At 36.9% G+C, this 23,325-nt stretch overlaps 1 protein-coding gene across 8 annotated transcripts in view; it reads right to left on the bottom strand.

Annotated features, from left to right (window-relative positions):
• Positions 1-23,325, bottom strand: part of DGKH (diacylglycerol kinase eta) — a 202,145-nt gene that overhangs the window by 33,599 nt on the left and 145,221 nt on the right. For all 8 annotated transcript variants that reach the window (XM_050766170.1, XM_050766169.1, XM_050766176.1 and 5 more), the window contains 6 exons: positions 21,925-22,009; positions 17,968-18,053; positions 9,659-9,758; positions 7,110-7,383; positions 5,899-6,021; positions 1,340-1,471 (listed from right to left, as the gene is read on the bottom strand). In XM_050766170.1, coding sequence (XP_050622127.1) covers positions 1,340-1,471; positions 5,899-6,021; positions 7,110-7,383; positions 9,659-9,758; positions 17,968-18,053; positions 21,925-22,009 — 800 coding nt within the window. The remainder of the gene's footprint in view (positions 1-1,339; positions 1,472-5,898; positions 6,022-7,109; positions 7,384-9,658; positions 9,759-17,967; positions 18,054-21,924; positions 22,010-23,325) is intronic.

The following is a 23,325-nucleotide window of genomic DNA, read 5'->3' as shown; positions in this document are numbered from 1 at the left end:
ACAAGTTTTTGTGTAGACATGTATTTTCAATTCTCTTGGGTGTATACCTAGTAGTAAAATTGTTGGGTTACATGTAAACTCTATGTTTAACTTTTTGCGGGACTGTGAAACTATTCTTAAAATGGCTGCACCATTTTACATTCCTACCACCAATGTATGAAAGTTCTAATTTCTTCACATCTTTGCCAATATTTGTTATTATCTGTCTATTTTGATCACAGTTATCCTAGTGGCATAAAGGGGCAACTCGTTATGGTTTTAATTTGCATTCCCCCGGTGACTAATGATGTTGAGCATCCTTTCGTGTATTTATTGGCTATTTGTGTATCTTCTTTGGGAAAATGTATATTTAGATTCCTTTCCCATTTTAAAAGCAAGATATTTACCTTTTTATTGTTGAATTTTAAGAGTTCTTTATATGTTCTGGATACTAGACCTTTATCAGATATATTATTTGTAAATTCTTAAGTTGTCATTTCACTTTCTCAATAGTGTCCTTTGAATCACAATACTATTAATTTTGGTAAAGTCCAATTTATTTGTCTTTTGTAGTGTGTGCTTATCATATCGAAGAAATCATTGCCTAATCCAAAATTATGAATAATTTACATCAATGTTGTCTAAAAATGACTACAGAGAGACTTACGGCTTAAAACCAAAAGGATTCAGCAGAATGCTGACTAAAAAACACCAAAAGGAGAGCTTAAGAAGTAGTAGAACGTAAGTTCAGACTTACTTTGGGAACTTAGTAAATGCAGATTCCTGGACTCCACTCCAGAACTACCAAACCATAATTTCTCAGGGCAGGACCCAGAAACACGTGTGGTTTTTTTGTTGTTTGTTTGTTTGTTTTCTGAGACGGAGTCTCACTCTGTCTCCCAGGCTGGAGTGCAGTGGTGCGATCTCAGCTCACTGCAACCTCCACCTCCTGAGTTCAAGCAATTCTCCTGCCTCAGCCTCTTGAGTAGCTAGGATTACAGGTGTGCGCCACCACACCCAGCTCATTCTTTTGTATTTTTAGTAGAGACAGGGTTTCACCATGTTGGCCAGGCTTGTCTCAAACTCCTGACCTTGTGATCTCCCCATCTTGGCCTCCCGAAGTGCTGCGATTATAGGCGTGAGCCACTGAGCACGGCCAAAACATGTGTTTTAATACTTTTTAGGCAACTGCTATACAGGGAAGAATCTAGGGGCCTAGATTCTGACTGAAAGTATAACAAGAACAGTCTACTAAAAGAACAGTTATCTTTAAGAACATGTTTCCACAGTAATGGAAAGAAATACTTAACATTTTCACAGAAATCCTGAAAAACACACAGTGTTTCCGAATCTGTACTACCTGGGCAGATGATTCTGGTATTGAGCACAGGGAGGTTTTCTTTGCTGGCTGCCACAGCTGGACCAGGGACAGAATCAGTTTGGGAATGGCCATGACTTGCCCGGGCATCTGGAGACCGAGGTGCAGTTTTAACTGTTGGCAAAAAGTCCAGATTAAAAAGAGACAATGATAAAGCTATAAAAATAAGCAAGTTCCTATAAATTTAAAACATAAAATAATGTTTAAATCAATCAGTAGAAATGAAAATATTATGCATAGCTGTTGTTTACATTTTCTTGAGACTTACATGGAGGGAATCAGAAGTCTTGATTCCTCATCTCAAATAGAAGAAGATCAGTAGAAATAGATGTCTACCATAATTAAAGGTCACTAATACTCATAATGTGAATATGATCAACTCACACTTAAAGATAAATGAAACTTTTGAAGTCTGCTTATTTTTGAAAATGAAACACATGTGTTATAATGCACCCTACCCATGTAATCCTTTTCTCATAAATCTCAAATGAATGATCAAATTTAATTAATGTAATTCCCGGAGCAAACACATGAAACATGATTTAACATTGCCTTCAATAAATGGAAGAGGCTAGGTGTGGTGGCTCATGCCTGTAATCCCAGAGTTTTGAGAGGCTGAGGCAGGAGGATCGCTTGAAGTCAGGAATTGAAGACCAGACTGGGCAACATAGCGAGACCCTGTCTCTACAAAAATGTTAGCCAGGCATGGTGGCATGCACCTGTAGTCCCTGCTACCTGGGAGGCTGAGGCTGGAGTGATCACATGAGCCCAGGAGTTTGAGGTTACAGTGAGCTATGATCACATCACTGTACTCCAGCCTGGGTGACAGAATAAGACTCTGGCTCATAAATAAACAAATAAATGGAAGAAAAATAGCATCTATCTTCAAGTGAAATTAACATATTTTTCCTGTACTTCTTAATTATTTATTCAAAATGATGATTTGCCCAAACAGTTCTATCATATTCCTGTAAAAGTTCAATACATGTGAAAAATTATTCTAAAATATAATTATTCTCAAAGTAAACAACAAAAAGAAAGATTTAACTCTAAACTGAGGCAAGTTAATGCAGAGCAAATGGTACCTTTAACCAATTTAGGAGTTACTGGTAGGTATTTTTAAGAAACAGTAATTCTCAAACTCAATTTTAAAATACTCTAAAAATTATCTTCACTCTCCCTAAAACTAATTACAAGCTAACTATATTAATTTTACACTCTATTCTCTCATTCAAAACCAGTCCCATTGCAGTAAAGTAACAGAACAGCCACCCCTTTTTAAAATAGATAGGACTCCTGGGCTATTTTCTCATAAAAACAACTTTTTGATGTTCAACTCTGACAAAAAGCAGGGAGTGTACTAATGACTAAGACTGATGTTCCATTACAGGTAACTAAATTAATGTTTTCTGGTTCTTCTTAAATAAATAATCTCATCAATCATATTAATATACTGTCTCACATCTCAGACATATGAATTATTACATGACACAATAAATGTGCCTCAAAAAGTAGTATTTCATATACTTCTACTTCCACTATTGCTACTGATTTCCAACAAGTCAGATTATTAGCCAAAATAAAGACCAAATACTGTACTATTAAAGACTTTTCTAAATCTGCGTCTATTTCAGTATCAACATTTACAGCACTATATTTGTATTTTTTAATTTCCTTTACAGGCCACAATGGAAGTGTCAAGTTTAAGAGTATGGTAAGGTGGGATGATAACCAGATGGAAAACCATTAAATAAGCTTTGACAAACCAATCCTAACAGCCATCATCTTAGGAGGAATTATTAGTGTATAGCAAGGATGCCATTGTCAGCTCTGCTTTAATCAATACTTTCTAATAGATGAAAACATCTAAGCCCTGCTTATCAAATTCACAGATGAAATAAACTTAAGATGATAGAATCAAGCTTCACAAGACTTCACAGGATGAAATAATGGATCTAAATAAAAAAGATCAAAGTTCATTGGGATGAGTGTAGACTACTATAATTAGGTTTTAAAAAAGAGAAGTCTTGGGTCGTCTTTGTAACATCAAAAATGTCCTGAATGAGTAGTGTACGGGTACCAATGTGCTAATACACCACAGAAAATATCTGAAGAATTTTGTTTAAAAGAGTGCATCACATTTTAAGATAAACATTGACCAAATGGGTGCAACCAGAAAAACAAAAGGTTTAAAATCATCAACTTAAAAACTGGTAGAGAAATTTTAGGGTCAATCATCTGGAAAAGAACATGTAAGGTGAGAGAAGGTCTGATGCCACCAAAGCTGTTTTTGGTATCATTTAAGGGCGGCCACATGAAGAAGAAAGAAGAAGGAAGAAGAAAGAAGAAGGAAGAAGGAAGAAGAAAGAAGAAGAAGAAAGAAGAAAGAAAAGAGGAAGAAGAAGAAGAAGAAGGAGAAGAAGGAGAAGAAGGAGAAGAAGGAGAAGGAGGAGAAGGAGGAGAAGGAGGAGGAGGAGGAGGAGGAGAAGGAGGAGGAGGAGGAGGAGAAGAAGAAGAAGAAGAAGAAGGAGGAGGAGGAGGAGGAAGGGGGGAGGAGGGGGAGGAGGAAGAGGAGAAATAACTCCAAAGGCAGAGTCCTCTTTGATATAGTGAAATGTATATGAAATTGCTCCTTAAACTAACCATAAGCACTACATAAAGGCCAGTAGTTGTTACTGTCAAACTATCATTCATAAAACCTAATAATTACTGTAATCATGGGTAGAAATTTAAGGGAGAAAATAGCTCAATATAAAGAATGACTTTCTAACAATTAGAGCTGACCATAAGAGAGGGGTGTATTGAAAGTCAGTGGTCCTAAGGCTTGTGGCCATCTGCTTCAAGGGTCCTAGAACATGCCTGCATTGGGTTGTATGCTGAACATGTGAGGTCCATGAGGTCTGATTTCAAAGTCTTTAAGAGTCTCAAGTACAATGAAATATTCTCTCACAGTTAATGTAATTAGTGGCAGCAGCAGCAGCAGTAGCAATAAAAATAACAACAATAAAGATGACAGTGAACACTCAGACAGCACTATCTACCAGACACTATTCTAGGCACTTTACATACAGTAACTTTTCAACCTTCGCAACAACCCAATGAAGTAGGTAGATTATTATCCTCATATGAGAGATGAGAAAACCACAGAGAGGTTAAGAAATTTGCCCAAGTTTATAAGTAGTGAAAGTAAAAGCAAAAAGTTAATGATTGCAAACATTTTTAAAAATTTTTGAGAATAAGATAAAAACAGGTATTTAAATTTCAAATAATTTTATCAATTCTTTCCTTTTACTTACTAAGTTTACATTCTACTTATTTAGCTTCATATTAAAGCTAGAACTCAGCAACAACATATTAATAAACCTACCATCTAATTTTTTTCAAAGTTAACAAGTAATGTTTCAAACACGTAACATTTAAAATGTACTCACTACTACTAGTCCTGTAGGAAATCGGCCATAAACATGGGGAATGAAAGGTCTTCATCGTGCCAGAGCTCAGGCAGAAAATGTTAATCTGATATGGTCAGCTCTCCATAAATTTGACTTTTTTCCTTGTATGAAAACGTTTCCTTTTTTATAATTTCAACTTTTATTTTAGATTCAGGGGGACGTGTGCAGGTTTACTGTCTGAGTATACTAAGTGATGCTAAGGTTTGGGGTATGATTGATATCCTCACCCAGGTACAGAGCATAGTACCCAATAGTTAGCTTTTCCACCATTCCCACCCTCCCACTTCTAGAGTCCCCAATGTCCATTGTGACTGCAAACAGTTCTGATATAATGGTGCTGACTTTTCATAAGTGCCATGTATTTATTTTTGTGTTGCCTCATCTTCATTAATATTTTAATTTCTGTTTTTATTCCAGTAAGTTAGAAACTTTTCCCTTAGGCAATATAAAATATTAAAAGTATAAATTCATTTTCAATTAAAATCTAAAAGGTAGAAAAATATTTAACATTCTTCAGGCGATTACATATTCCTTTCCTTACAAAAATAATTTCAACAAAGCAAGGCCTGTAATTGGAAGTCCTGTGATTTTAAAGCTTGCTTTAAAGTCCTGTGATTTTGAAGCTTAATAAGGACTATCAACCCAGAAGGCTGATTGATGGAACTGAAGGGACTGCGGAATCACTTACATGCCCAATTTTGTGCATTTGGAGCGTTAGGAGAGCTGTAGCTTTCTTACAATTCTCAAAGAAATCTGTGAGCTATAATGGGTTCAAATCAGATGATTTAAGTGTTTCTTTCCTCTTTCCTCAGGAAAACCAACATATTTAATCATCCTTAGTCCTATAATCCTTAGTTTACTGTTACATCTCTAGATTACATGATAAGAGAGGGATGTGAGAGTACTGGACAATAGTCTAATCTTAATTATTTTATTATTCATGAATATCTATCTAAGCATTAACTTCCAAAAAGCCTCTTCAAAAATAAAAATACAAATAGTTTTTTTCAAACTGATCAGCCTTTTGAAAACTAAAAGCAAAATGACATTTTATTTAATTCCAAAATAATTTTTTTCCCGTTTCCTCACCAGTTAGTGATTCTTTGGAACCATCGTCTTTGGCTTCCTCCTTAGACTCATCTGTTTCTGTGCTGTCATAATCAGAGGACTGATTAGCTGGTTCACAGGGGTGAACTGTCGGGTCATCCATAACTTCAGGTAGTAAGAAGATAAACAGTTTGGATAGGTAAAAATAAAGTCCATTAATATTAACATATGCTTAGGAAAGGAAAATTGAAACATATGCTAAAAGAAATTCCAGATCACAAATAAACACTATTTAGCAATGAACTTGGGGTTGAGGTCTGAAGAACTAAAGATTAAAAACTAAAGTTGCTAAAATTATATTTTTATCAGAATAAAAAAGTAAAGTATAAGATTTTAGAGAATGAAATACAAGTTACAACCTATAAAGGGGTTTTTGAACATTAATTATTCCTATTAACATTAACATTCAGACCATAGCTAAAATTCTGAGAAGTACTGATATACACATTAATTAAAACAAGGCAGAGCTTTTATAAGCTCTTAATAAAGCAACATAAACATCTGGGAAATAAATGTTAAGAAAATAGTTTCTGGCAGGGTGCAGTGGTTCACGCCTGTAATCCTAGCACTTTGGGAGGCTGAGATGGGTGAATCACTTGAGCCCAGGAGTTTGAGATCAGCCTGGGCAACGTGGTGAAATCCCACCTCCACCAAAATTACAAAAAATTAGCTGGGTATGGTGGTGCACATCTGTGGTCCCAGCTACTGAGGAGGCTGAGGGAGGAGGATAGCTTGAGCCTGGGAGGTGGAGGTTGCAGTGAGCTGAGATCACGCCACTGTACTCCAGCCTGGGCAACAGAGTGAGACCCTGTCTCAAAAAAATTTTTCTTTTCTATATTTTCAAAGTAGGTTTACAGGTTTGACTTTCTTCAAGAATTCAACAGATTCCAATTAAGTAAACTATATCTAAAATTTTTTCTATGTCATTTAAACTAGTTTTATATTTTAGATAGAAATGTTTCAATTTAACTTATTTCTGATATTTTATTTTATTCCTCACTAATATGCTGATTCTTACTACTACTATTACAATATATAAGACAATGTACAAGTTTTCTTATAATGACTTTATCTTCTATCTTGCCTTAAAGATTTTGTTTTTAAAGAGTGTGTCCAATCTGACCACTATGAAAACTCTGTTATGCTTGCAGTAGAAATGCTGCCAACTTCTTCCAAAGCTTGTTAATGTGTACCTTTTCCGGCTTCCTCGATGACTTGCCTCACTGCTTTCTTTAAACTATTCGCCCGCAACATGATTTCTCTTGGTTTGACGGCTTTCTGGGAAGAAGGTTTGGTAACGTCATCCACGAGCTGTTCTTTGCTTTCACCCAGGGACTCTTCACTGGACGATTCCACAGCATCTTCCTCCACAATGAGAGGGCTGAGGCCAGGGAGAACAGGTGCAGCCTGGGAATCTGTGTGCAAAGCCTGCAGCAGTTGTTCGAGCTTCTCGTTCAGGACTGAACACTGAGAGGAAAATACGGCAATGAGAAAAATATTCAAAAATAATCAAGATCAGCAGACAAAGTACAAGAAATTTTTATAGAGATGTTTTGAAGTGTAATTACTAGAGAGAAAAACACTAAAATTCCCACCTTTAATTTTGTAGATGCTTTGGTTCTGGAAGCTGCTAATTTTAAAACCTCCATTTAGTAGAGATAGACAATGATAATCTAAATTATGGTTTTTGATTTAGAGGGACGATGTCTTTATTGATGTTTACTACATGGAATAATTTATAATTTTTTAAGTTGGCACAATTATTACAGAATTTCATTGATTCGTAATTTCAGAGTCACTCAGACTCCATTTCATGGGGAAAAAAATCTTTACAATGTGTACACAGCTATTTTTCTTAAAATAACACAACAGACACTTTATACAAAGTGATGCTTTATGTAAAAAATTACACAAAATTTGCTATACATTATAACAAAACACTGGATCAACTTTTTTAAAAAAGTAACTGACTTAATGCACCATTCTGAGCATCACAAACGGCACGTCTGGCTAGGCCGTAGCAAACTCCCCTTCAAAGCTTTGGTTTGCAAAGGGGTGAACAATGCCTAAGGGATTATTGGCTCAAAGAAAGTGCAGGAAGGAAAAGGCACAAGGATAAGGAGGGAAAAGAAGAGGAATACAGAAAGAAAAGCATGCACTAGGCAAGCCCTTGTTTCTTTCTGCTTCTCTTGTATTACGAGAGGTGAAGAAACATTTAGGACTGAAGCTGTTGATGCTACCCCCAATATACTTTTCATCTCCATAAAATTTCCAGTCCCTTTCCTCCTCATCTATTTGTCTTTGATGATATGCTGAGACAAGATTACAGCAGAAATAGTTTAGAAACAGAAGTATGGCCAGAAAGGGTTTCTATTTTCTGAAACTCTCCACAGAGCAGAAAGACAAGAGAAAAAAGCAGAAAACTTCAACTGCAGCAGTTGTTCGAGCTTCTCGTTCAGGACTGAACACTGAGAGGAAAATACGGCAATGAGAAAAATATTCAAAAATATATTTATTTCTATTTTCTTTTCCTTCCACTCAATTTAACTGCCATCTCCAGCACGGATTTGGGGAAGCTGATTCGTTTGCAAGTCCAAGATACTCAAGCCTTTTGTAAGAAGGTCCCTGTTGTGAACTTATGAAAACAAAGGTAGTAGTTTTTAAGGTTCAGTAAACTGTTCTTATTTTAGTTTATAAAAGAGGAAAGAAGGCCGGGCGCGGTGGCTCAAGCCTGTAATCCCAGCACTTTGGGAGGCCGAGACGGGCGGATCACGAGGCCAGGAGATCGAGACCATCCTGGCTAACACGGTGAAACCCCATCTCTACTAAAAATACAAAAAACTAGCCAGGCGAGGTGGCAGGCGCCTGTAGTCCCAGCTACTTGGGAGGCTGAGGCAGGAGAATGGCGTAAACTCAGGAGGCAGAGCTTGCAGTGAGCTGAGATCTGGCCACTGCACTCCAGCCTGGGCGACAGAGTGAGACTCCGTCTCAAAAAAAAAAAGGGGGAAAGAAATCTCTAAAGAAAAAGGCAATGCAAGAAGCAGCACTCTGAAAGAGACCAAGAATTGTAATGTCTAGGAAATCCAAAGAACCATGCTGGAACAGAGCTGAACTGGGCCCAAATCTGCTTGGAAACGGAAAGCCTTGCTTTCCCCACTGGAACCCAGCTGCATGGGGTCCCCTGTGGTCTGATTGCTATGCATCTGCCCTTCAGTCAATCATGGCCAGGTGTGCTGGCTCACACTTGTAATCCCAGCATTTTGGGAGGCTGAGGCAGATGGATCACCTGAGGTCAGGAGTTCGAGACCAGCCTGCCCAACATGGTGAAACCCTGTCTCTACTAGAAATACAAAAATTATTTGAGTGTGGTGGCAAGCCCCTGTAATCCAGCTACTTGGGAGGCTGAGACAGGAGAATCGCTTGAACCTGGGAGGTGAAGGTTGCAGTGGGTAGAGATAGTGTCACTGCACTCCAACCTGGGTGACAGAGCAAGACTCTGTCTCCAAAAATCACTGGGACAGGGATGTGAGTTAGGTTTTCAGCAATGCAGTTTTCCTACATATTAAAGTGTAACAATAAAATCGAATATTTTTAAAAATCCTCAGATCTGATCCAAAGTAATTTTTCTTTCAATTTAAGATGTTTTGGCAGGAAAACCACTTAATCAATTTAGCTCTGAAACACAGTCGAATGTGAGCATTGTGTGTAAACCACTCTCATGCCCTGAAGGGTCCCCTCTTACTTTACTGGCTACGGCATCAGCTACAACGGCATTTTCCAAGGTTTTGTCATATGTCTTCTCTACTTTGGCAACGAAGTCCTTTACAGTTTCACATAGTGTCCTTTGAGGAAAAGAAGTTGTACAATTTAGTAAGCTTCATGAATTGATTTGCTTTGATTTATGAATATATTTAAAAAGAAACACAATTCAGCAAACTGTCAAATATCTGGGTCATCTGTACATAAATCTACGCTTCTATCTGCTGTGCAGTTTGTCTCACAAAAGTTCAAGACATTCTAAGTGATAAATGCATACGTGAATAAGCCTTGCTGTATATTACTCAAATTATAGTAATTAATGTTATAACAAGCTATCCTCAAATATTTAAATTAAGTATTTGTAGATCCCATTTAAAAATGATAAAGCATTATCTTGCTTTCTCCACTGGAATTCTAAAGCTTATATATTTTCATAACAGAAATTGCAGTGTCGAACAAAGATAAGATTATCACTTGTCACTGTCAAGCCACTGCTCATCATATGGATATTTTGATTGTTACAGTTACAATATATTATTACTGAAGAGAAAGAGATTGTGCATTATGCTGAAAACAAATCTGCCACTTGAGTTATATTCTCTGTAAATCTATTCATTTCTTCCTTGAGATAACCAATGCGATAACTACAAGACTAATTTAGGTCTTGTTAGTGTCAGCAGTATATGGTTTACTTGTTTGTTTATTTTAATTACATTTGGCTTCTTTGCAATAGAAATAAGCTAAAAGGCAAAATAACTTGAAACACTAACAAAATCTGCCTTTGAAAGGCTTTGGATCTGGATCTGGATCTGGTGTTGGATTAAAAACAACAATCAACAGAATGGTATATGACCAGCTTTTTTAAAGCAAAGGCTTATGCTGATAGAATCAGGCTATTTTTTAAATCATACTATCGCCCTCTATCATTGATATACATTGAGAAATTTAAATTAAAAAAAGGTTCTAGCAGTTATCTTTTCTATTACACTCACAACTTTCTCTGGTAGTTGAGTGGCAAAATGGTAAATTTCCATATACTTCAGTATTATGAACTTGAGCAATTCAATAGATACAGGACACACACACACCACCACCACCCCTCCCCCAACAGACACACACACTACCAACCTTCAGATTTATCATCTTGGAAATTGTATTACTTCTAATAATTTTTGTTTTTTTTTTTTTAGCAAACATTTCTAGATTTTATTTGAACAAAAGGTAATATTTTCTAATCCTGAAACTTCCTCGTTGGCTTTTTAAACTCAAATTTCTACAGAGAATCTAGCTTATCATTTACTAGACATGCATTCAAGTACTTCGTGTCGTTTTCTCTTCTTTGATCAAGAACAATACTGCATGGGATTTCTTGAAATATAACACTATCACAAAATCTCTTCTATGCATTTTACTGAAAGCATCTGTAAGATGCGCTACTTTAAGGAAGAGAAGCATTGAGGCCTCTTTCTGTAACTCCAAAATAGAGGTTTTTCTTGCCATTATTATAACATCGTCTTGACATAATTTTCTCTTGGTTTGTGAAACTGCATATGTCATATCATTATCATAACACTTTTGTTGGTATTTTACTCACTCCTAGAGACAGAGCCCTTCAGCCCATCAGCCTAGAAATGAAAAGGGCAGCAGGAGTGCCCCTCCTCAGTGTGCCACGTCACTGAGCCAACAGAGACTGACAGAGACACTATGATCCTGTGACAGTAGTGGCCAAAGGAGCTGAGGAAGGGGCAAGTGAAAGTTAGGAGACTGCTCGTCACACAAGTGTGGAGAGAATCAGAAGACATGCTTTATCTTATGGCTCATTAAGTTCCATACGCTAGAAGGAATATAGATATTTATATTCTGGGGGAATGAAGTAACCTTTTATTTTACCTAAATAGTGGATGTAGAGTTATTAAAACAGAAATAAAATATATTCTTAAAAATAGTATGATTGCAAAGTCCTACCAAGCAGAAACTTGCAAATTGGAGAAAAGACAATCTTACGATGTATTTACCATAGGAAGACAAAAGATATTCTCCAACTATACACACAGTTTTCTACTTTATGCATAGGACTTCCAGAAAAGATGTGCAAAAGTCAAATAAGTGAAAGTAGAGCACAGATTTTCCCACAGAGATTAAAAAATTCTAAATTCCCAATTATATCTTTAATCAATGTTAGAACTCTAAAAAATAATAAAATGTTTAGAGACGGGGATCTTGCTCAGTTGCCTCGGCTGGAGTGCAATGGTGTGATCATAGGTGACTGCAGCCCTGAACTCCTGGACTCAAGTGATCCTCCCAGCTTAGCCTCCTGAGTAGCTAGGACCACAGGTACATGTCACCACGCTGAGCTAATTAAAAAAGAAATGTTTGTAGAGATGTAGTCTCTCTGTGTCGCCCTGGCTGGTCTCTAACTCCTGGCCTCAAGCAGTCCTCCTGCCTTGGACTCCCAAAGCAATGAGATTACAGAGGTGAGCCACTGCGTAAGGCCTAGACAGAACTTTTGGTATTTCCAACATTTTATTTCTTTAATTTTGTTCTCTTCCTTCAAAATTGAACATAGTCAACTGTGTGAACCAAATACTCAGTTGAGGCTAACAACAGTCCACATTTCACATACCTGATGATTTCCACCATCATCTCCACTATATTACATATGTTAGACCCATACTTCTCATCACTAGTATTAGTACCCTCATTTACCAGCTTTCCACTTAATTTCTGAAAGTATGGGCAAATGACAATAAAATATGCACATACTACACTAAGATAAATCTGGCAATGGTACCCAGACAGAATCATAGATTGGCAGGCAGGGTCATCGTTTGGGAATCTGAAAAATTCATTTTTCATCTAATAAAAAGTTCCAATTTGAAACTGAAGATGATTTAGAAGTATCAGCGCATAACACATAAAAATCTCTAGCTATCTTTGTCTCTAGCTAGATTGTGCTCTGGGGAAATATTTTTAACAACTACCTCCCTTCACTAATTAAATGAGGCAGGTTGGCCTAAATTATCCCTAAAGCAGGTTCCAAATCTAAATTCTATGGTTCTATGACAATGGCGTCAATATTCCTGCTAGTTAGTTATCCCATTTTCTGAAACTTTTGTATACAGAACAAATTGCATTTATTTTAAAACTTGGGGGGTGAGTAGAGTGCATAAGTAAAAATCCTAATTAATTCCAACTGTTAAAGCTAAAAAAGTTTTAAAACTATTGACTAAATAAAAGGAGAGACATATATTGCAGCTAAAGACAACTGATTTAATAACTGGTTTTCATTTTTATTAATAAATGGTAACTATGATTGCTAATTAGAGCTGTGATTCTCAGAAGATAACTCCTATTACCATATCAAATTGATGACGTGCTAAGGTCAAAGAAATGTTGTTTTAGGTTAACCCATATGTTAGCTATGTTAGTGGAATACAACTTTTCCACTAGCATTTCAACTTTTTAAAAATAACTGAAAACAGTTAAGGCTACCAGGAATTATTATTGTATGAAATAAATACAAACATACACAAGAGGGTTAAAACATTTTGCCTTAATGTTGTATCACTGAATAAATAAATGACATTCACAAAATAAGGGAATTCTTTATCTAGGTGGTAATTACAAGTGTGTGTGTGTCTGTGTGTGTGTGTGTGTGAGAGAGAGAGACTGTGTGTACATGCAGTATTTTTTTAATCATTGAGTTGTACTCTCGTGATTTAGTTGCTTACTGTACATGGCATGCCTCAGTAAGAATTGTTTTTTAAAGGGGAACCATTATAGATTTTTTTAAGATTTTTTTTTTTTTTTAAAGACTGGGTCTCACTCTGTCATCCAGGCTAGAGTGCAATGGCGTGATCACAGCTCACTGCAGCCTCGAACTCTCATGCTCAAGCGATCCTCTCACCTCAGTCTCCTGAGTAGCTAGGACTACAGGCACATACCACCACACCCAGCTAATTTTAAAATTTTTTTGTAGAGAGGGGATTTCACTATGTTGCCCAGGTTGGTCTTAAACTCCTGGGCTCAAGTAATCCCCCCATGTTGGCCTCCCAAAGTGTTGAGATTATAGGCATGGACCACCATGCCTGGTCAAGATTTGTAAAGTCTTAAAGAGATATCACTCAAATGTAGTGTGTGAACTTTGTCTGAATTTTGAACAAATAAAGTGTGTGTGTGTGTGTGTGTGTGTGTGTGTTTTAAAGACCTTGTCAAAATTCAGACAAGGTTCACAAAAAAAACTTCTGAGAAAACTAGGGGAAATGGGATATGGCTTAAGTAATATTGATGGTATTAGAGAATTATGATTAATTTTTAGATTTTTTAAAAGATTATATGCGTTCACACACACACATACAGTCAGCCCTCTATATTCATGGGTTCCATTATCTATGGATTCAACCGACCATGGATTGAAAACATTTGAAAAACAAAACAGATGGTTGTGTCTACACTGAATATGTGCAGACATTTTTTTGTCATCATACCCTAAACAATACAGTATAACAACTATTTACATAGCAAACACATTCGTTATTGTAAGTAACCTAGAGATGATTTAAAGTATGTGGAAGGATGTGTGTAGGTTACATGCAAATACTATGGCATTTTCTATGAGGGACTTGAGTACCTGTGAATACTGGTATCCAAGGGGGTCCTGGAGCCAATCCCCCATGGATAGAGAGGGACGACTATATGCCAAAAGTGTAGTAGAATAATTTTCAGGATGTTCTTAGAGATACTGTAGCAAAATAAAGTAGGAAGCAGATGGCAAAATGTTGATAAATACTGAAACTGAATGATGGGTATGGTGGGAAGTAATTATACCAGTTTTCTTTGAAAATGTCCATAAAAATGAAATTTAGATGCTGAGCCACTGCCCATTTGCAATGGCGCATGGAAGTCAAAGCTGCACCTCCAGTGTGGCCCCTCTGGCCAGCCAGGTACCTCCAATGAGACCTGCACCCAGGCCAGCACCAGCAGCTCAGCTGCCAGCAGTGGCCCCACCCTCTGCAGTTGAGTCTCCTACTGCTGCACCCTGGCAGCCGGGTCTGATGGTCCAGATGGCAACCACTGCAGCTGGTGTGGCTATGGGCCCTGCTGTGGGGCACACACTGAGTCAACTATCATGGGAATGGGGGCCTTCGACAGAGGAGGTAATGCTGGGCTCACGAGGCCTGACATCACTTACCAGGAGCCTCTGGGAGACTAGCTGCTCAGCAGCAGCAGCCTTGCTTGTGTAAGACAGAACAGTTTCTGGAGCGTGCCCAGAACTAGGGTGACATCAAGCTCGGTGAGGGTTCCAATGAGGTGCTGAAACAGTGCAGACGTGCACATGTACTGGCCTAATCAAGAAGTTCAACTGAAGACACAGAAAATCGGCTTTCATGACCAAGTTAATTTAGCATAAAAATGTAGGTATAAAGTGTGAAACCAGTAGTTAAGGTGAAGCAGTTATGGTGAAGGTATAAAGTGTGAAACCAGCAGTTAAGCCTCTCCTCTGTCATTCACAGCTTCCTTACTTCAGAATTGCAGTAGAAGAGGATATTCTTACTGTGCAGAATTTCATTAAGATGGCATAAAATTTGGGGCTGGGTAAATGTTTGTGTGGCCTTCTTAAACCAGCTGTTGTGATTTTATGGTTTGTGAGATAACTGGAATAAAGTGATTTTCTTCCAAAAACAACAATAATAATAAATAAAATTTAACATATATTGTATTACTAGTACCAAATAATTACATATTGTCTCACCTTTTTTCTCTTCAGCCTCTTTATGGCAAATTCCCTAGAATTGTATCTGGGGTTGTAAAGGCCTGGAAGCACAGACGAGTGAGTGACAAGAGGGGACCCGGATTGGAATGGAATCTGCTTAAGGGCAGGCAAGCTGGTTAGGGAGAAACCCAAAGCTAGGGCTAAGAGCAGAGCCTTAGACAAAGAGTCAGGCCAAGGTCAAAGAAAACATCTGAAATGTAACTGGGTAAAACATGAGGTGATGATACCATAATTTAATATAGCCCTCTGTCATTGATAAGCTCTATACTTATTATATTACTCAGCTTAATTAACCTAACAGTTCCATGAGGGAGAAATAAGAGGCCTTCTTTCCATATCCCCCACAAATAGGAAACAGGACTGAACACTAGAAAAAGAGCTGAATGGAAGCACAATGGCTGGCCCAGGAGAGGTGGGCTACACACTCTGTTTGGTGGGCAGTGCTGCTGGGGTTTTCAATGAATTGTATCGCTTGATGGTGAAATGGACAAATCTCCAGTTTGTCCCAGGCCTTAGCACTCCCTGTTGTCTTTCTCACCCTAGGCCCAGTTCATACATGTAAGTGATTGCCTGGCCCTTGCCCTGTGAATCAAATGTATTTTGATATGACATTTCAGAGGACACTGCTAGAAAAGGTGGAAAGCTGTAATGGAAGCTTTTTTAAGGTATAGCAAGTCATAAGAGAATTATTTTTTGTTTAATATAGTTAAGCAAATATTTTAACTGCCCACTTTTTACAGTTTGGATGTCAGCAAAACCTTTATATTTACTTTCATGTGTTTGATCACTACCTTTCATATATTTTACATATTTTTAATTAAGAGGAATTCTTGTTAAGAAATTTCCACAGATGCAAACAGGTAATTGTAGTAACCACCCCTTTCTCTCCCTATCATTCTTAATCTTAACACCTTTGTAGTACATTTTTGGCAGTGGAAACCTTTTCTCTAATAAAATCTTTTTTTTGTTTTGTTTTGTTTGAGATAAGGTCTCACTCTGTCACCTAGGCTGGAGTGCAGAGGCGCCATCTTAGTTCTAGTACAAGCTCCACCTCCCAGGCTCAAGTGATCCTCCTACCTCAGCCTCCTGAGCAGCTGGGACTACAGGTAGGCACCACCACGCCTGGCTAATTTTAGTATATATATTTTTAGTAGAGACGAGGTTTTGTCATATTGCCCAGGCTGGTCTTGAACTCCTGGGCATCAAGTAATCTGCCCACCTTGGCCTCCCAAAGTGTTGGAATTACAGGCATGAGCCACTGTACCTGGTTCAAATACAATCTTACACAGAATTCCAATATTAAAATATTAAAACTCTGTTTTGTTGACATTCATAAGTTAGAATTAAATTTTCTCCTTTAAAAGAAAAATTAAGCCATAAAGTTACAGATGACAGTTACAGTCTCCTATTCGACGCAGTTTCCAATTATTTCTGTATTTTATTTTAGTGACATGATTGTAAAGAAATTGTTTTCAATTAAGTAAAAATGGCAGAAGACGCTTTAGTCCAATATTTGCACAAAACAGAAAACTGCAGCACTGCCCGCCAAATAGAGTCTGCAGCCCACCTCTCCCGGGCCAACTAGTGTGCTTCGTTTGCCGTAAGCCATTCAACTCTTTTCCTGTTGTGCAGTGTTGTTTCCTATTTCTGGGGGATATGTTGTCAAAAGCAATTGTTACTACTTTGTACTTTTTTCACAAGCAGATTTGTTTATAATGATTCATCTTGTCTTTCCTCAACTTCACTGCGAATTAAGTACATAATATACCAAAACGTGTGTATTTTTTCTTTACCACCACCATTTCCCATTCCTTTTCTTTCCTTCTTCGCCTTTTCTCCTCTCTTCCTGTGTAACAGTAACCCGTGCTTGCTAAGCCAGAATTTGAATGCATTCTTTTGCTTGAAAATTTCAGCTGGTGTCACCCCTTCTTCTAGTCGACTTTCCAGTCTCTTGACATCAGCATAGGATGCTTCAAAACTAAATTCTAAATTCCAGCCAGGCAACATTTGGGATAATAACATCAAGTAGCTTTGGCTCCATGCACAAAATCAACTTCACTAAAATCTGATAACTTTGAATTAAAATCTAATTATTCAATTTAAACATGCTGAGAAACATCATTTTGAAAAATCTTATCATTTTCCTTTTTCTAATGTGATCCTAAATAGTAATGTTTATGGAAATAATGAATTATAATGACATTTGTTTTCCATATTATAAGTAATCATAAACATTTCCTTAAATATTTAGGTTAATTAAACTCTAAATGCTTCTTACACCTTTTTGATAAAAATATTTCAAATTAAACATTAAAAAAACCCTCTAAGTATACGCCACTGCAAATAAGATGCTAACATGATTTTAAAAAATCAATCCAAATTTAGTATATCTAATTTTATAAGCTACTTCCAAGATATTTTTTTTTGAGAAGAAAACTCACAAAGAAATGACCTAAATGGTAGGAGCCAGCTATTATTTCATTTTCACCATATTTAAAGACTTAAAACCCACAACTCACTTGGCAGATGATATGACCACTGCATGTTCATCAGAATTCAGGATTTTCGTAAGATGCGTTGCAACTGAGTCTTCATAAATCGTCATCTGAAAAAAAGAAAAAAGAAAACTCTACACTGTATTATTGTTGCTGGCATTTACACAGCTCACTTATTGCTGCTCCAGAAATGGAGCCCTTCATGACATGTGTTAGGCAGGGCAATGGCTATAATGAAATATATGAAAGAGTCATTATGCAAAATAGATAAATATTTCCTTTTGGCAAAAGGCTTTCAGTTTCTAGAATTCTTTAATTTATATTCTTACAGAAATCCATAAAAACCCCTTTACAAAAATTTTTAATGTAAAAATATCTCAATATAAAAATAATTCCTACAAAGTAGTACAATAAAAGTCAAAAAAATCTAGTAAAAATTGGGCAAAAGACTAGACATTTAAATATAAAAATATCCAAATGGCCCATAAACAGATGAAAACATATGCAATCTCAGCTATCAGGCAAATGGAAACTAAAACCACAACACAGTATCACCATACAGCTCCAAAATGGCTAAAATGAAAACAACTAGAAAATGGCAAGTGCTAGCAAGGCTATGGAGCTACAGAATTCTCATACGCTGCTGATGGGAATGCAAACTGATACACTCTCACAAACGATTTGGCAGGGTCTCTTAAAGCTGAACATATGCAATGATATCACAGGACTCAGAAATTCAACTTCTACATCTACACCCAAAAGAAATGCAGAAGTATGTTTACCAAAAGACATGTACTAGGATGTTCACAGCAGCATTCATCTAATAGCAGAATGGAGTGAAAGAATCCAGAAACAAATGAAAGCACACAAAATGATTATATTTTATAAAGTACAAAACAGATACCAATCTATGCTATTAGAAGTTAGCACAGTGATTACTGGGGTAGGAGGCGGGGGTCTTGACTGAAAGGGGGCAGGAGGGGGCTTATGGGGAACTTGAACACTGTCGGGTGGCCTGGCAAAGATTTGTTTAGTTTGTAATAATTTACCAAGCTATACATTTATGACCTGTGCACCTTTCTGTATGTATGATTCAATAAAAAAGTTTTTAAAAATGCTGAATGCACTTTCATATAATCATGTAAATAAATATTTCTTTTAAACAATAGTCAAAATGCCAAAAGCATCCATAATCACTTCTCTATTTGACTCAAACTTTAACATTCTGTTGAAAGAACACATACATTTTCCTAATATGTAAAAATGTATACAATATTTAAACAGCCTCATATTCAGAGCCTTACATCAAATGTATGCCTCAAATAATATTCCATTTCACACAGCTCAACATTTTCTAGTATAAATGATCTGCTCTAGGCAAGCTGGCCACCTATGCTCTTCTGCCTGACTCAGGTATCTTTTCATTACTTGTACCAATCAGCCTCAGTTCAGAATCTTCGATTAAGTCTGAATAAGCCTTCCCCACAAAGCCTTCCTGACTAGCCTCTTCCCAAAAGAACCACATTCCTAATTTACCTTCATTCCACCAGTGGGTATGTTACTCTTTCAAAAGTATGTTACTCTTTTAAATTTCTACCTTCCCTCCTTCAAAGGCAGACCACTACAGGAAAGCAATTTTACATTAAAGAAAGGAAGGCAGGCCAGGAGCTCCAAAGTTACACATGATGTTGTATTGACCCACAGATCCACTTCATTGATCTCTTAGTTTAAACACTAAAAATTATATCTTTACAGCTAGGATCAGAAAAATGAAAATATATCATCTAAAAATAAACTTTAAAATTTGAAAAAATAAAATGTTCTCCAGAGGTTGGTTTTATTTTTCTTCCCTGCAGGGTAGAAAATATTTTACAGGATCATTAATGCTATTAACACATTTATTAATGCCAGTTGTTTAATGGATTAATTAGTAACATTTGATTAATGCCATTTGAAACTTATGTTAAAAAAATCCAACTTTTTGTCCATTAAAAATATTTGAAGATCAAAAAATACAACTTCTCTCAGAGGAAAATAAAATAGCCTCTATGTCCAAAGATAAAATTATAGATGTAACTTATTAACCTATTATGCAGTCACTTAGCAGCGTCAGAAAGGTAAGTAATAAGAGTTAACATTTTGTATGTGTAGCAGGCACTGTAATTAAGCACTCTGTATACATTTACCCCTTTGTCCTGTTTTATAGCCAAAGAACCCGAGGCTTGTTGAGTAATGTGCCTAAGACCCACAGCTAATGACATATAGAAAAGCTAAGAAGAAAGATTTAATCTACTTTTATCTCAGTTTTCAAGGTAAAAAAAGTCACACACAGTAAAATGCATTCCTGGTGCCAGCCTAGTTCAGGGTCTAGCCAGGGCCATTCAGAACACTCATTTAATCTGTTATCTTAAAGTATGCTATCCCTTTGTTACAAAAATAAGTTTATTTTTAAAAAGCAAAGTTTCATTTAAAACCCTTTTGTACAAAAAAAGAGATTTCCTTCATATCTTTAGAATTGTACCTCATATTTAGTGATTATATATAAATGATAAAAGTAAATTATTTACTGTTATTTTATATGCTAGAAAACACATTTCTGAAGTAAATGGAAGAAAAAAATTCTCCTTTTCATCTTTTTTGGAAAGAAAATTAATAACATTTACAAAAATACTGTTATGTTAAAGGACTGGTTTCTATAAAAATGCGTTATGTTTATGGAATCACATAACTAAAAATGCTGCTGAAAATCAAGTGGTAAATATATTAATCTTTAATAGTGATTATCTCTGGGTGGTAGGACTACAGGTGATTTTATTTTCTTTTTCATATAATTTGGTATTTCCCGAATTTTTTTAGAAGCAGTTTGGCTATCAGCAGTTTTTATGTCAGAAAATGTTTTAAAAATACAACTAGCTTCTCTAAGAAACAGCCCCATGTTTGTAGTTATCATTCCTTGCCTTAGTTTTGACAAGCTCATAATTTTCTTAATGACAAAACAAAGATTTCAACTGTGAAATAAACAGAAGAATTTTCCTGGAGGGAAAAATAAGCTAGCATAGATCAAATGGTCTTAATGTGTCAGAGAATAATCCTCTGAAGGTCAGGTTCTGTTTTAAATCTACACTGCTTTGAGGTTTAATCAGAACATTGAATCTTTAAAAACATTAGTCATTTATGGTCTGTAGAGCTGGAATTAAGTGGTCTTTCTTCCTTTAACTATATCAACAGGCTTAACCCAGAGACGTGTCTTGCTGTCCCTTCAAAAGAGTAGGGGCCGGCCACAGTGTCTCATGCCTGTAATCCCAGCACTTCGGGAGGCTAAGGCAGGAGGATCTCTTGAGACCAGGAATTCAAGGCTGCAGTGAGCTGTGTTTGGATCATTGCATTCCAGACAGCCTGGGCCACAGAGCAAGACCCTGTCTCAAAAAGAAAAGAAAAAGAAAAGAGTACGCAAAGCAAGCAGTAAGAGAGAAACTGTATAATATTCTGGCCATGAGTATTGGTGTGTCTGGAGACTGTTTAAAGAAGCTAACATCTGATAACCAAACAATCTAATGGCCAAAGTAGAAGATGAATAAACACTAACAGGAAACATCAGCTGGCCTTCCTGGAGCTCTCCCGACACAAAGGAAACGGGCAGGTAGAACATGCAGAGAGGATTATCTGGACAGGAGAAGAGATACTGCTTTACACATCTGTTATATCATTTAACTCCCAAGAGTTTGTAGCCTCACTTTACACAAGAAGAGGCCCAGGAATGGGAGTGACTGGGCACTCCCAGTGTGGTCGGTCATGGAAGGACTCTAACCTAGATTCAGGATTATTCTTTCTGGGGGAGAGGACGAGAGGTAGTCAATGAGACCATACACCCAAAATAAAATTAAGTTAACATGCTACCATATATTAGGAGTACATTTTCACATTTTGTTGTCCAAGATACCCACCCCCATTTCAAATGATAGGTAAAGGGTTAAGTCTTACATAAAATTCTTCAGATGCTTCTGGAGGTCCTGGAAGTAGGGAAGCTTTTGGTGGCAATTTGAGTTCATATGTCATTATACTCCACCTAAAGGGAGAAAAACTCTGGTCTAAGATTTCCTTAAAATTGGATAAACTAACTGTTACCATCTCATACATACACACACACACACACACACACACACACACACATATTCATGAACTATGGTTTATTTTATCTTAAAACAACCAAAAATGGGAAAAGAGATCACATTTCAGTAATCTGATAAAATGTTGAATTCATAATTTATGATGTCCACATCTTACCATTTCCCCAATTAGTGGCTTCTAAATGTTTTAAGACCCATAGCCCACAATAAGAAATCCACACTTGTTACAACGCCCCCACTTCTTCACAGGTACAATGCATTCTGACTTTTCCATTCTTTTCTATTCTATTTTAAAAATAATGCTCATTGCAGTTTACTAATTAGGTTGTAAACTACTAATGAGTCATAACCCCAAAGTTGTAAAACAATGTCTTAAATAAATACATACTACCTATAAACTGTTACTCAACTTGCCAAATCAGCTTATACATACATAAAATGAAAATTACCGAAATACCCCTTCTTAAATTAAGAAAGAATGAATGTAACCATGGGAGTAGGGGGGAAATATTAATAATACTTAACTGAAGTAAATTTATTTCAATTAGCTATAAGTATTAATTTCAAAGCAAACACAAAATCATTTGGTGTTAGAGAAAATCAATCAACTCAAGTCCAATTTTCTATTTAAAATAATAATTTCAAAATGTGGGAACAACAGTTAGGCCAGGACATTATTGTAGACTAACAAAATATGAAACAAAGGCCAGGTGTGGTGGCTCGTCCCTATAATCCCAGCACTTTGGGAGGCTAAAGTGAATGAATAGCTGGAGCTCAGGAGTTCCAGACCAGCTTGGGCAACATGGTGAAACCGCGTCTCTACAAAAAAAATGCTGTGCACCTGTAGTCCCAGCTACTTGGGAGGCTGAGGAGGTAGGATCACTTGAGCCTGGGAGGTGGAGGTTGCAGTGAGCTGAGATCACGCCACTGCACTCCAGCCTGGGTGATAGAGCCAGACATTGTCTCAAAAAAAAAAAAAAAAAAAGAAAGAAAGAAAACAGGCCAGGTGCAGTGGCTCATACCTGTAATCCCAGCACTTTGGGAGTCCAAGGCAGGCAGATCACCTGAGGTCAGGAGTTCAAGACCATCCTGGCCAACACGGTGAAACCCCATCTCTACTAAAAATACAAAAAATTAGCCGTGTGTGGTGGCAGGTGCCTGTAATTCCAGCTACTCAGGAGGCTGAGGCAGGAGAACCACTTGAACCCTTGAGGCAGAGGTTTCAGTGAGCCAAGATCGTGCCACTGCACTCCAG

The sequence above is a fragment of the Macaca thibetana genome, chromosome 17 (genome assembly GCF_024542745.1).
Source record: "Macaca thibetana thibetana isolate TM-01 chromosome 17, ASM2454274v1, whole genome shotgun sequence".
NCBI classification, from domain to species: Eukaryota; Metazoa; Chordata; class Mammalia; order Primates; family Cercopithecidae; genus Macaca; species Macaca thibetana.
Note: the sequence above shows the minus strand (reverse complement) of the source record. Positions and strands in the feature narration are given on the sequence as shown.